Consider the following 14,281-nt stretch of genomic DNA (forward strand, 5'->3'; position numbering starts at 1 on the left):
GCCATGTCAATAGTCAGGCCATAATCTAGACATCCACTGACATCCAGAATTAGTTGAGAATAGACGTTCATACTGGCCATGATCTGGACGTCCACTGACAGCCAGAATTAGTCGAAAAATGATGTCAATAGTCAGGCCATAATCTAGACATCCACTGACAGCCAGAATTAGTCGATAAACCACATATAAACGTCTATACAACGTCCAGAAAAGACGTATAAAAACTTTCACTCTGGCTCCCCAGAGGACGTCTTTTAGACGTCTTGGATGTCCTTAAATGATGTCTAAAAGACGTGATCTAGACCACTCTTTGCTCACTGGGCAGCTATTGTTCCATCATGATATCTAGGCTACATTAACATTACGCTCCAACACTTCCAAAATACAGAGCATTTTCATTTACTTGGCAAATATACAGTAGCTGTTTGCATTTTCAGGGACAGTTTTAGCCAAAATACAAAAAAACAACATATTTTTCCACTTACCTGTTGTGCTATTTATCCATCTAGATTGTTTTGGTGTGAGTTGCAGTGTTGTGGGGATATCAGATGCAGAAATATCTTCAATATAAAGGAACTAGATGGCACAGCAGTTTTGTGTAGGGACTATTTTCTTTCTACTGGGTCACGACACAGAGGGAAGCATACATTTACTCATGGACCAGACGTCCGTGGTCAAGACATCGCTGCGTGTCAACATTACTGGTGTCTTAAGCTGAACTGTGGCGTCTGCAGTGGATATCTCCATATTATTAGTAATAATACCGGCTGCTCTGTCCACTGCCTTACATTCAGTCAGTATGTGTGAAGTGTTGAGCCGAAACGCACACTAAACTATGAGGACGATGGAGGAATGTGTGCTGATTTTGATCAGTTTCACAAATAATGTCACAGCTGTCACATGAATACTCTCTCTGCTTTCTAGGAACCAAGAAAATATTCTTCTTTTATCCATCAAACAATGCAGATTCTAGATGAACAAAAAATGTGTTAGTCCAAAGGGTAGAGGGCAGAACTTGTAGAGTATTTAATCCCTCAATTTATCTGAAAACATTACAGTCACCGTACTTAGAGCACCATGGATTTCACCACAGAGGAAGGTACAACAAAGCTGCATTACGCGACCGGCCCATTCGATATTTTTCCACATCCTATGATGCAGTATTCTTATCAAAAATGCACGAGGTAGCAGATACATGAACAGGTTAAAATGTTCTCATGAATGCAATCTCTTGGATGTCAGTGTGTTGTGGTATCATTTATTACAAAACCATTGCTATTTTGTCAAGAAAATACACAGGGCCAAGGCTTTATCCAGCATGTGATCTGGATCTGTATTTTTTTTAAAATCAGAAGCTGAATTCATGCCTGAAAACATGGTCACTAACCAGCCAAAGCCCTTCATCCAGACCAATACATCCAGGGAATGGACCTCTGGCATCTGTGATTGCTTCCAAGACCTGCCCCAGTGTGAGTACACTTCTCAGTTTCTGTCCAGCTGTACGTACTTGACGGTGAGCGATAAGGAGCACGAGACAAGAACATCTTAAATCCGTCTCTTGTGCGTGAAGTTGAAAACATGCTCATCATTCAGACTGATCTGGGCGTAGGAATGCCAACAGACAGCAGATTGGAGATCAGTGGCTGTAGTGAAGTATTTGGGCAATGCTGGGTATTATCATTTGTGATGCTTCATGTGATAATGTAAACCACAGGCTTCGTCATTACACTATGAGATAACAAAACACAAACTATGTGTGTTCACCTCTGTGGCCGATGTTCTCCAGCTGTGAAACTTTTTATATGAGCACATTCCTAATGTAGAATTGTAACTTTTTTGCAGGTTGCTTGGCCTTTTGGTGTCCTCCTTGTTTCGCCTGTAAGACGTCATATGAGGCCGGCGAGTGTGTATGTTTACCTCTGCTGGACGGTTTTGGACTCATCCCTCCAATGACCACATCCCTCAGGGTGTCAATACGGCAACAATATGGCATTGAGGTACAGACGGCATGCTATATGCTCCTTGTTAAAAACAAAACTGTAAGGCCAAGTGTCATTACCGACAGAGGTGAAAGAAATATTCAGATCCTTTACTTAAACATGCTACAAAAAACTTTATAAAAGGTTAGAAGTCTCAGTTTCACACTTCTGCCTCAGCAAATGACGCCATCAGTGCTTCTACAGAGTCATTCTTAACGCCCGTCACAGGGTCGGATTCTGATTTATCCCAGTTGGGAAATGCATTTAAAATGGAGTGCTCAGGATGAATTGAACTGGAGACAGATATTATCTCATGCACTCTGCAAACAGCTGTGCTTAAAAACAAATGTGTTTCCTCTTTCTTTCACTTGCTTTCAAAACAAATACTTGCGGTAGCCAGATCGAGAGCTTTATTACAGAAGGTGGTGGTGCTCGTACCGCTTCTGTCCACAGGGGCCGCCAGAATCAAAATCAATATTAAAGTTCCTTGATGACACTTTAAGCAAAAGCACTAATACAATCCACAACAAGTAAAATTCATGTGCATATTAGTATGTAAGTATTATCAGTGTTTCAAAGATAAAAGTACTTTGTTGTACTGTGGCATTTAACTGTTGTTTAAGGTTGAGCAAATTGTAACTCCTTTATTTACTGTTGTATAGTTTAATCTACAGCAATGCTTCATATCCTGTGAGGTCATCAGATGTTTGTAGTTCCCTGTCCTGTGAGAAACACGCATCAGTTAAAGGTCAGCTTTTCATAAGCTCTGACAAAAACAGCCTGTTTTTAGCTCTATGATGATTCATTTTGTTGCTAATCCAAGAAAAACACTTTATTTAGCTTCAGAAGTAGAATTTTCTCAGCCCACAAAGGGTAACTCCACCAATTTTAGTATAAAGCCCTTTGTGGCTTTAGAAAGCTGCTGTAATCTGATAAATTCCCTCTAGTGATGCCACTCAGAGGCTAAATTGCATTGTGGGTAATGTAGATGTCCAGTTTGAAATCAGTCCACTGGTTTAGCATTGTGCTCCTACAACACTGTGGGACTCATGGACAGGTCAAAAACAAATGATCAGAATCGATACAGCAGAACCACAGAGCCAGAGATATCAGCTTTTTTATTCCACGCATTCTTCTTCCTTTTCAAAACCTGGAGCCGACATTACCCACAATGCAACTTTTCACTGGAGGCAATTTATCAGATTACATGCTTAATCCTACTTTTGCAGTAGTGCTCCCTAAAACCTGTAAACACACTTTAATGTGTAAAATTGGTGGAGTTACCCTTTAATCCTTCAGTTTATCGCAATATTTCACATTCAAAATCAACAGTTTTGGAGGTACATTAATTTCATTTGCTATTAACTGTATCCAAAATTGTAATCTTAAAGGTAACTAGTAACTAAAGCTGTCAGATAAATGCAGAGGAGTAAAAAAGTACAATATCTGCCTCTGACATGCAGTGGAGTGGAAGTATTAAGTTGATTAAATGGAAATACTTGTAGTTAAAAACAGTCCTTGAGTAAATGTACTTAGTAACATCACACCACTGATCTCTGAAGCTTTTTGCTGTCAGTAAAATGCACCTCAACTGCGTCAATACTTACCAGCATAAAAGTCAGTGCATCCTTCACTATTTATCAGATCACTGATCAACCTGTTTATCTTTCATCTCAGTGTCTGTTCATGTTCCTAGACAACATCCAGCAATTCATTAAACAGGGCTCAGAACACCGTGTTCCTTTTTCTTCCTGTTGATTTGTTTGTGTCGACTGTGACAATGATGAATGGCTGCTGCCAAAAACCCAGCTGTGTTATCTTACTGGTAGCTCTACGGTCACGCAAATAAACCTTTATTCCTCTGTACACACGTATTAATGCGTACAGTGTGGTGCCATTTTTTATATTGCATGACTGCATATTTTGCACTCCATATCTTACCCCTCTAACCAGCCCTAACTGCGTCTGTCTTCACAGGGGACAGTCTGCAAAGACTGCGTGTTCGCCTGCTGCTGCGGGCCCTGCACCTGGTGCCAAATGGCAAGAGAAATCAAAGCAAGGACGTATCCTGTTACCTTCATCAACATGACGGCTTGATGAGAACAGAGATTACATTAATAACCACGTCACCATTAATTACATAAACGTCAGCTTTTGTACTTCTCGTCATCACCAGCATCGGTGACTTCATGCTATCTGGAAAAGGACAGGGCTACTTCGACTGATCTGCGATCTGCTTCAAGCACGTCTGCCTCGAAGGAATGCGGCCGAGCAGCTGATGAACCATCAGCACAGTCATAAATGTTGCATCACTTAATGACAGAAGGAAGAGATAAGCAGACACTTGGCCTCTGTGATTTCCACCAACAGATGTGAATGAGAGCTAGCCAATGACAATAGCCTTGTACTGATGGTTATTCTGGTTCAACTGTGTTGTTACTGTCTTTCTTTCTTTTCCCCAACACTTCAACAGTGTCTGTCTTTGGATAATTTATGCTCGGCCCCAATTATGTAACTGTTTCTATATGGGCTCATTGTTACACACCATGAAAAGAGAAAGAAGGATGCTGTACTGAAATTAAGCTCTTCATGGAATTTATCATTAATGTTTACATTGTAGGGGAAATGATTTTTAGCTAGCAGTGTAGGTCTTGGGATGGCAATTTTGAACTGTTCCACCATTTAGGTCCAGTCTGGGATATCTCAACAACTATTGGATGGAAATTTGTTAGAGAAATTCATGATCCCCAGAGGACGAATACTGAAGACATGGAAATGTCTTAATGATTTTGAGGCCTCCGATGTTTGTTTATCCAATGTTAGCGCTATCATCAAGGTTTATGGCCAAATACCCACCAAACAACTGAGACCCGAGCCAATGTTAGCATAGCATTCTAGCATTTAGCTCACTCATAACAGCACTGTGCCTAAATAGACCCTTTTCACAGCATCTATTTTGACATAAAACAGCAGGGTAAACACAGGTTACCAATGATACTAATTAAGACTCTGTTCCATTCAGGTCAGACAGAGTCGAGGTGCTGCTATCGTGCATGTTGGCTCACTAGAAAGTCTCCGCTAGACTTAATGGAACAGAACCTACGTTATTTGTCATGAAGCAAACCTGTGTTTACCTTCGATTTGATGTCAATATGGCTGCAGTGAAAAAGGTCTATACAGCCTGACAGAACAACTTAGATGGCTGCCAACTCTTTGTCTTGTTGTAGCTTTTGTCTCAAGACTTATTTTTCAACAAACTGTTCATTATGAAGGTGTGCATTGATCTATTGCCTTGTCTGGTTATATTGCATTACATATAAAATATACAGTAATTGTTTATGGGTGTTGCTCTGTAGATTCATTTGTGCTAAACGTTTAAGATTTTTTATCAGTGATCGTTCACCTTCATGTTGTATGCCTTGATCCTTTTATCTATATCGCATTAGTCATATTCAGGAATTTTGCATTTAAACAGTGACTTTGAGAATCCACTTGAACCGTGCAATAAAACTCTTATACCCGAAAGCCTATTTGTAGTTCAATTTTGGCTTTTGCTCCATGTGATCAATCCAGAGTCCATGGTGAAGCTCCAACATCAGGTGACTGTTCATCAAATTAAAGCTTAAATTTCAAAAAGCAAACACTCTACGCAGCCTGTGGATGAGGAGCAAGAATGCTTTCACAGTATGCATGCAAGGAAGTCGAACAGCTGTTTTTGATGAAATGTAAACAGCTGTCACCGGGTGATAGAAACAAGCTCGAGGTCTGGGTAAATGGCGTGAACACCGCCGTGGGGATTTAAATGAGCCATATCATGACTGAGAACAATTGAAGGAAGGAAAGGTTCTGAAGCAGCAGGCGTCCCGGGAGCGCTGTTCAGATATCTGGGCTCCAGTTCAACTTTGAAAAGGTGCACTGAACGTAGAAAGACTCCCATGAGAAAAAACACATACATGTTTTTGTTCTCGGGCCTTCCTTATTTGAGGAATCACCATGGCAACGAATGTTTCCTTGAGCCCCAGTCTTCGACTCTGATAGCCGTCCAGTCTGACCAGTGGAGCACCAGCATCTGTGGCTGCCTCGATCGTTTAAATGTTGGTCTGACTCTGCAGCACGGCAGGTGATACACCTCCACCATCTACAGAGCATCAGTGATACTGGTGAAGAGAGGCAACTGCACAGACCCCAAAGGATACTAAAGGAGGACACCCAACCGAGCCACAGTCTGTTCACCCTGCTGCCATCTGGCAAAAGATACTGAAGTAACCGTCGCTGTACCACCAGAAGACAGAGCCCCTCGATACGCGTTACACGTTGTGTAATGAAAATCCAATGAATCCTGAATCTCCCATCAACATTAGTTTAGAGTTGTGTTTACATGTCAGTAAACACAACACAAGCAATCAGGTCTGTAAGGTCATGGTTGATCATGGTCCGTCATAGAACATTCTAATCTGAAATCTTTTATTAAACTGCCAGGAATATTTCTAACTTTCCCATGATTATGGATCTACTGTACCACCGCCTTTCAACAAAAGATCCGTTTTCATTGCAGATCTCGATCTTGTTCCATGTGTTTTTCTGGCTGGTGCTCCCCTTTGCTTGGCCTGCAACACCACCTGCCAGAGTGTTTCTGTCTCCCCCTGCTGGATATGTTGTGACCCATAGATCGGATAGCACTCCACTTGCTTCAGTGTCTGTGAGGGTTTCTGTGTCTCTGCTATGGAATCCAGATGAGATTAAGATAAAAAGCAGAGGCAGGAGTGATGCCTCACTTCTGTCTGTTTTTAAATAAAATGTTTGAGTGTGTGTGTGTTTGCTCGGGGAGATATGACATCTGACTGTTTATACGATCTGTAACTTCTACTGATGATCGTTGGCCAGAGTTCAAAAGGCGCAGCCAGGTGCCCACAGTCATCACCACCCAACCAGTGTACACGGTCGTCCAACAATGATGACCACCCAGTGCGGGGGCAGTCACCTCTTAGAAAATCATTTTAGCTGCTCCTCAGCGTGACATCTGTTGATTTTCCTTTGGTCTCTGAGTTTATCAGGCAGTCTATCTTGAAAATCAGCCCTAACTAGCCCAGGATACTCACATCGATGCATATCTGGGTCTACTTTTAGAGTTTTCCTTTATCAACTTTCCAAATCCAGGAATGTCATCTCCAGGATAAAGGGCATCTTGCAGGGCTGTCCTAACCTGTTGGAAGTTGGCAGCAGCTGCCAAAAGATATGACAAACATGCAAACACATTCCGGCAGGTGGATAGATATAGACTGGATCAACCTGACTGAAATATATTGATTTATGTTAAACTTTCAGGGGTCCAGGAATTTTTTACAACATCTGTTGTAACTCAAAACTTCATCTTTAGTCTTTTATGGAGTCATTTTCGTGGAAGTCAAGGACACAAACAGCTGAACAGATAAGGGACGGACTCAAAGTCACTTGATAACAGTGTCAACTGATAAAACACACATATAAGTAGCTGGTTGTAAGTACACTTGTAATATATTTTATTGAACCTGCATCCGCCTTCGGAATATGTTGAATCAAGGGTGTTAGAGATGTCGTGATTAATTTGATTTTGTTACTTTCTTCCTAAAATGAATTATTCTCCTGCCTGTTGAGAGGGTGTGTAGGCAGCTTCACAAATAGCTCCTATGTCCTGTTCTGAGGTAGGACTATTCTTAGTTCTTATTCAAAATGTCAGTACCGTTCCTAGTCATGATAAATATAGATCCCTCTTTTTTCAGCTTTCATCAGCTCTTAAAATTGGCAACTTGAACTGTTTGGTCATATGCCTATTTTTTATTTTGTTCTCTACACAGCTGATCTGGGCTGGACAAACTGCTAAGTGTGAAATTTTGGACCAAAATACAGTAAAAATCCTTCACTTTAACTCGTGCTTGCAAACTAGAAAATAAAGGTTGTCATATTTCTTTTGACTCAAAAATTAAAGGTCTTAAAGGTGCTTTATGTGAGAATTTTAGTTTAAGACATTCAACAATTATCACCAGCATTTGAAGAAGTAACAGTTTTGATGTCATCTATTTATTGTGTTGCGCAGATATCTACTGATGTTAGCACAATAACTGGCTAGCCCCAGTCGTCTTGGTCATCCCTTCAGTCAGTTGGTCGGAGCAACTTCAAATCATCTCCTTTTTCCCTGTTGGCGTACTGGCCTTCACTGGTCACTGAGGCTGTGAAGTCTAAAACCTGGAAATAAATTAGCATTTTAGCACTTCTGCTCTCCTCCTCTCAAAGTAAATTTTTTTTTTTAAATGGGTTTTTGGTTAACTGCCTGAAAAAAGGTGGTTAATGCAAGCTTTACGTCAGTTAATACCCCACATGTGAATTAAAAAGCATTTACATGTCTAACAAGCAGCTAAATGAGACCACAGAACTTGCCGGGTATATTAAAATGAATTACGCCAAAACTCGAGACTCCTGTACTCACTAGTCCATAGGAAACTATTCTAACTCTAACTTTACAAATTGTAGATTTACCAATTTATAGTAAAGTGTGTTGTGGATAGGGTAGCAGGAGGCTTAGTGGTGGTGACGTTGAAGTCATGTGACTGCAATTTAGTCTGTTTATAGCCTAGCATTAGCTTTTTACTTCTGGTGTTTTCATTTACGCAGAACGTTTATAGCTTATCTTCTGCGATAATCCAAAATACAATTGAAAAATTGCCTGCAAAAGTACGTCATTCCTGCAGCACGCTATTCCTGCGCAGTCAGTTAATGGCTGCTAATTTACAAGCTTTCGGGCTCACAAGCCGTAATGGCAGCTAGAGTTAGCGGCAGTTACGTGGGAATCTGAGTCTTATGTTGCTAGCTGACCTCCATTAAGTAGTCAAACAAAGGATATGTTAGAAATGTCTTTATTTCTCCAATAAATAAAAATAAAAAAACACACATGTATAATTGTCACCAGTCTTCATTTTCTCTGCATAACATTAACCAGTGTTTGCAGGAGCAAATGTCGCTTTCCTTAACCTGCAGGGTGACGGAGTGTATGTCACTCCTGCTCCGGTCTGACTTTTTTCTGTAAATGTCATCCAATTTCCCGTAATTCTGTCCTTAATATGGTTGTTAATTCCGTAATAAAAGCTACTAGAGATAAAGATTTCACACACATGAAAACTTTTAATGCATTTAAAAGGCTTTTGCAGGGTATCACTTAGAAAATGCCTGAATTTTCCGTCCAGATGGAGTCCATGTCTCTGATTGGCTGTTCCTGCTCTGAGCACATCCTTAAAGGAAGCTCTCAAAGGTTTCTGCTACACTCCGCTGTATGTAGGAGTGGAATGCCTGTTCATGTGTCTTATTCTTTACTTTTGGAAAAAGTCATTTGTAACTTAATGGACATTCCTTGTCCTGTATGTCATTCTGGCATATTTATGTTTCTCGTGAACTATGGAGCTTTGAGCCCCAAGCTGCATGTCTTCATCTCTGCTGTTGCTTTGGGCTGACTGTGCTCCCTGGCCCAGGTTTATTTAACTCCACAGAGGCAGAGGAGAGGAGGGGAAGGCTGCAGTTAGCTGATATGACGGTGATTCACGCAGTTATTGTAATCACCGACGCTCACTTTATTTTTCCTCCGCTCCGTGACCTTGCTGCTTCCTCTTTCCCTCGTTCCCTGCCACTCCCGTCTCACACGCTCCGTTTGGATTTTCGCCCTGCTCCCCCTCAGGTTTCCTCGACAGAGGATCGTAAAGACTTGCCTGTGAGCAGTCAAATAGGAATCTGTGAGAAGTGAAAACCACGACCGATTATATGAAATGAGCAGCACTCAGGAGCTGAGCACGGGGATGAACTGATGAGTAACTTTGCAGTGAAACACTCAAAAGAACAATGTATTGATTGAGCAAAAAAACATCCATTCACTTCTTACTTATCTCACACTGACTGAGTGGACATGTGACTGGAAAGATAACAGTAAATTGAAATGACACTGATAATCACTTCCGCCATTAATTTAACATTGGCCTTTGCTATTACATATAATCCTATGTAATATATGATAATTGACCTTTGCTTTTACTTAACTACAATGCACACTGAGTAACCTTTTGCACCTAGTCAACCCTCTGGACTTTGGCCTAGTTGAATGTTGAAGGGCTGTGTGTGTAAAGGTCCAGCGGGCTGAACACATGTCTCATTGTAGACTGGCTGACTGTGGACCTGGAGCTCAAGCTAAACTCCTGGATTTGAATACAACAACAACAAGGTGAGGGATTTGATTTAACAACAACAAAGCAGTTATTAACTAGCTTTAAAGCAACATTATGTAATTATTTTTTAAAACCTTAAAATAACAGCTTCGAAATCATTTTTGTTTGCAGGGTGTTGTTTTGTTTACTTCAGGATACACGTTTTCAGACATAACATTGTTATGATGTGATGAGTTTTGTTTGTAGTCAGCCCCTACACTACATCTGACAAATTGTTACACACCTGGGATTTGTTTTGACGACAACGGTGCTGCGCTCAGAAACTGCCGAATCGCACAAAATGCCAATTTCTACATTATGTTGCTTTAACTTGAATGCCAATAAAACTGGGCCATACATGTTTATTTAAATGCTATTTTAATAGCTATAATAATAATCGAAAATATGTGAAAACGTGTCAAATGTCGCACTGCAGAGAATGATTGACGTCGGATTCGGCTGCAAATAAGGCTTAATGTTTTGTAACACTTGTACAGCTTTCTTATCACTTGACAGTGACAACCAGCAGCTGATAAGATAGCCATCAAAGGAGGAAATTAAAACTTAAGTATGTCAAAGTAAATCATATCTATGGACTTGGCTCGAGCACCAGAGGGTTGCTGGTTCAGGGCCAGCATGGAGTGATTTTCTTTTTTTCATTTTTCTAAATTCCTACAAACCTCTAATTTACAGATATATAACAGAACTTTAGAAATGAGGGATATCTGAACATCGTTGTATTTGTATGTTAAAAAATAGCAAAAAAAGAGAGAAAGAAATTAGGATTTACCTGCTTTGTAAATGAACATGCAGTATTTAAAACAGATTTTAAGTAAGTAAGAGTAGCAGACCACATGGTCAGTGGCATGGGGAGAAGGAGCAAAACTCACAGTGAAGACCCACTGGAAGCAAACATCACCTCTGCCACCTCTTGCTCAACACAGTGGGCAAGCCAGCACTCGTAAGATGGGGAGTACTGATGGGGAGTGCTTTGTAGTATTGTGCAAATAAGAGGCCCTCTGTTTTCTGTCACGATTCACATGACAGTGTGCCAAGCGGCACTTTGTTTGTGTGTGTGTCTGTAATGCCGAATGCGAGGGACATACAAAAAAGGGATCATGTTTCTTTTTAAAAACGATGCAGAGGTTATACCCAGTCAGGAAGCTTAATGATGGAGTGTCAGCGAGAGCCAGAATATTGCTAATATGGTAAAAATCTGGTGGAGAGTATCTCGCCTCTTTACATGGTTGTGTGGTGTGGACACTTGGACGTGAAATGTAACAGGTAACTGTCAAGAGTTGTTACAGCAAAATCATTAAAAAAAAGCCGAAGATGACATCACAGATTTCCAAGCTCTAATATATCATTAAATAACCCATTAGCTTCTGTTAACAGCAAAAGTTAGCATTCAACCACTTCCTAGCTGTTTGATTGTGTCACATGAAACAGTAGGAAAGGTGTAAATGACTTCAGTCACATCTTGGACACATTTATTTTAATCTATTAGCTTATGAAATACATTGTTTTACCTTGAAATATAGCCAAATGTCCCCCAGATTTTCACTTTCACTTTTCACTTTTCAGTTGCTGATCAGTCCAGAAGTGGTGAAATGATAAGAATGAAATGAAAATGTAAGAATCCTTTCTTTTAAAAGACTTACAACCTGGAAAACAGCAGCATAACGTTATCCCAGCATTTGAGTTTCCCACCCTGAGCATGGCATCAGAGGAAAATGGACACCATTCGAATATGATCTATGCTGGAAGTTAACCGGGAAGAGTGGGAGTCTAATAATTGTTATCTGTTGTGTCTCACAGGAAATGTCCAGCATGATCCCTGTGTTCCTGACGGGGCTCTGCTTCCTGTTACTCAGCCCCAGCTGTTGTAGTGGCAGCAGGATCCTGGTAGTCCCTGTCGATGGCAGCCACTGGATCAACATGGAGGTGCTCCTAAGGGAGCTGCACGCCAGAGGCCACAACCTCACTGTGCTGCGCTCTGCCAAGAGTTGGTACATCCCTAGTAACTCTACGATTTTTACCTCTATTAATGTGCCCATGCTGGAGGATGAGGCAGACATGAACTACTACAATAAAATGCTCCTAGATGTCATGGAATGCAGAAGGTTGCCGACTTTTGTACGAACCTTCTGCCAACGCCACTTGATCACATCCATGTTGACAAAAGGCCATGAGATCCTCGCCAGAGCAGCTGCTACAATGATAGATGACCCTGTTTTTATAAAGAAGCTGCAAGATGAAAAGTTTGACTTAATGTTAACAGACCCTGCTCTCACCTTAGGGGTTCTTCTGGGTAGTTACCTCAAGCTGCCAATGGTCTTCAATGTGCGCTGGATTAATAATGGGGAGGGCCATTTCACCATAGCTCCGTCTCCTGTCTCCTACGTTCCCGTGCCAGGGAGTGAACTTCATGATCAGATGGATTTTCTGCAAAGGATCAATAATATGTTACATTATCTCCTCAGTGTTGTTGAACAGCACTTAATCATCAACCCCGCCTACTCAGATCTGCTCCAGCGGCACTTCCCCCCTGGAACTGACTTGCTGTCTTTGCAGCTTGCAGCTGATATCTGGCTGGTGAGGACGAATTTTGTCTTTGAGTTCCCTCGGCCCACCATGCCCAACCTGGTCTACATTGGGGGTTTCCAGTGCAAACAGGCCCGTCCCCTCCCTGCTGAGCTGGAAGCCTTCATGCAGAGCTCTGGTGAGCATGGGGTAGTGGTCATGTCCTTGGGGACGCTGGTGTCAGCCCTGTCTCATGAGGTCACAGAGGCTATCGCTGCCGCTTTTGCTGAGCTGCCTCAGAAGGTAGTGTGGAGGTTTGTGGGCGAAAAGCCTTCATCCCTGGGCAACAACACCCTGCTGGTGAAATGGCTGCCTCAGAATGACCTCCTGGGACACCTCAAGACTCGTGCATTCGTAGCCCACGGAGGTACCAACGGCATGTACGAGGCCATTTACCACGGCGTTCCAGTTGTGGGGCTGCCTCTCCTCTTTGATCAGTTTGACAACCTACACCGGCTGAAAGTGCGTGGGGCAGCTCGGGTGGTAGAGGCCAAATCACTCACCAAAGAGGACTTCCTGGAGGCTCTAAAGGACATCCTGGAGACTCCCTCATATCGTAACAACATGCAGCGTCTCTCACAGCTGCAACACGACCAGCCGATGCCTCCTATGGACACCGCCATCTTTTGGACTGAGTACGTCATCAGGAACAAAGGAGCAGCCCATCTGCAGTCAGCAGGTTTTAGTCTGCCTTGGTATTCCTACTTCAGCCTGGATGTGGCTGTTTTCATTATGGCCCTCATTGGATTCTTCGTCTGGGGTTTGGTCTTAGTTTGTAGGATTCTCTGCTGCCGAAGGTCCAGGAGGAAGATAAAAGGAGAGTAACAGATTTAAAAATAAGTTGTGCTTAGTGACTGCTCAGTGTTTTTCTAGGGGACCAACCACTCAAGAATCCAGACATAAGTGAACTTTAACCGTGATCTGAAGAAGAAACAACAGACGTCTATTTATTGTTTTGCAGACTGAGGTTAGCATGCTAACCAGGTCCTGTCTCCTAATACCATTTTGTACCTCAAGAGCGGATAGTCCGATAGCCAAGTTGTTGTCAATGTCAATGTCAAGAAAGGAGATTTTTTAAGCCTATTTTCCTTACTAGACAGAAATACACTAAAACACACCTTCAGAATTCAAGTCTCTCTCTTTTGCAAAACTAAGACGGGCTTAATTGTCTTGTTAACTCACTGTAAAAATGTGTTATCTGAGTGCTCTGACCTGGTTGTAGGTGGTACAATATGTTGCCCAAACAGTAGTTTACCTTACAGAAGCAACACAACTGTGTCATCATATTTTCCCAAGTTGTTCATCAAAAGTTTCACATTTCTGATACAAAAATACATTAGAGACAGATCATTATCATTTTATTCATCGACTTCCTGTGTGATGTGAAACTGCGAGTCGTTTCTGAGTACCTGCAGGTTATCACTAACACTTCACTTTGATCTTACATACAGTATGTGCTTACAAACCAAGATAACATAGAGAATTTTAAGATTTGTA

At 41.6% G+C, this 14,281-nt stretch overlaps 2 protein-coding genes across 2 annotated transcripts; both read left to right on the plus strand.

Moving 5' to 3' along the window:
- Positions 1–1,375: 1,375 nt before the first annotated feature.
- LOC311251285 (cornifelin homolog A-like) lies at positions 1,376–4,076 on the plus strand (the record flags this gene model as incomplete). Its single annotated transcript, XM_084343661.1, has 3 exons — positions 1,376–1,469; positions 1,843–1,997; positions 3,957–4,076. The coding sequence occupies 3 exons, from the start codon at positions 1,376–1,378 to the stop codon at positions 4,074–4,076; spliced, it is 369 nt and encodes a 122-aa protein (XP_084199787.1).
- A 6,097-nt stretch (positions 4,077–10,173) lies between these two features.
- On the plus strand, positions 10,174–13,609 carry ugt5g1 (UDP glucuronosyltransferase 5 family, polypeptide G1; the record flags this gene model as incomplete). Its single annotated transcript, XM_084344088.1, has 2 exons — positions 10,174–10,218; positions 12,020–13,609. The coding sequence occupies exon 2, from the start codon at positions 12,023–12,025 to the stop codon at positions 13,607–13,609; it is 1,587 nt and encodes a 528-aa protein (XP_084200214.1). The 5' UTR covers positions 10,174–10,218; positions 12,020–12,022.
- Positions 13,610–14,281: the final 672 nt, after the last annotated feature.

Source organism: Pagrus pagrus (assembly GCF_965226575.1).
Source record: "Pagrus pagrus genome assembly, chromosome: 22".
NCBI classification, from domain to species: Eukaryota; Metazoa; Chordata; class Actinopteri; order Spariformes; family Sparidae; genus Pagrus; species Pagrus pagrus.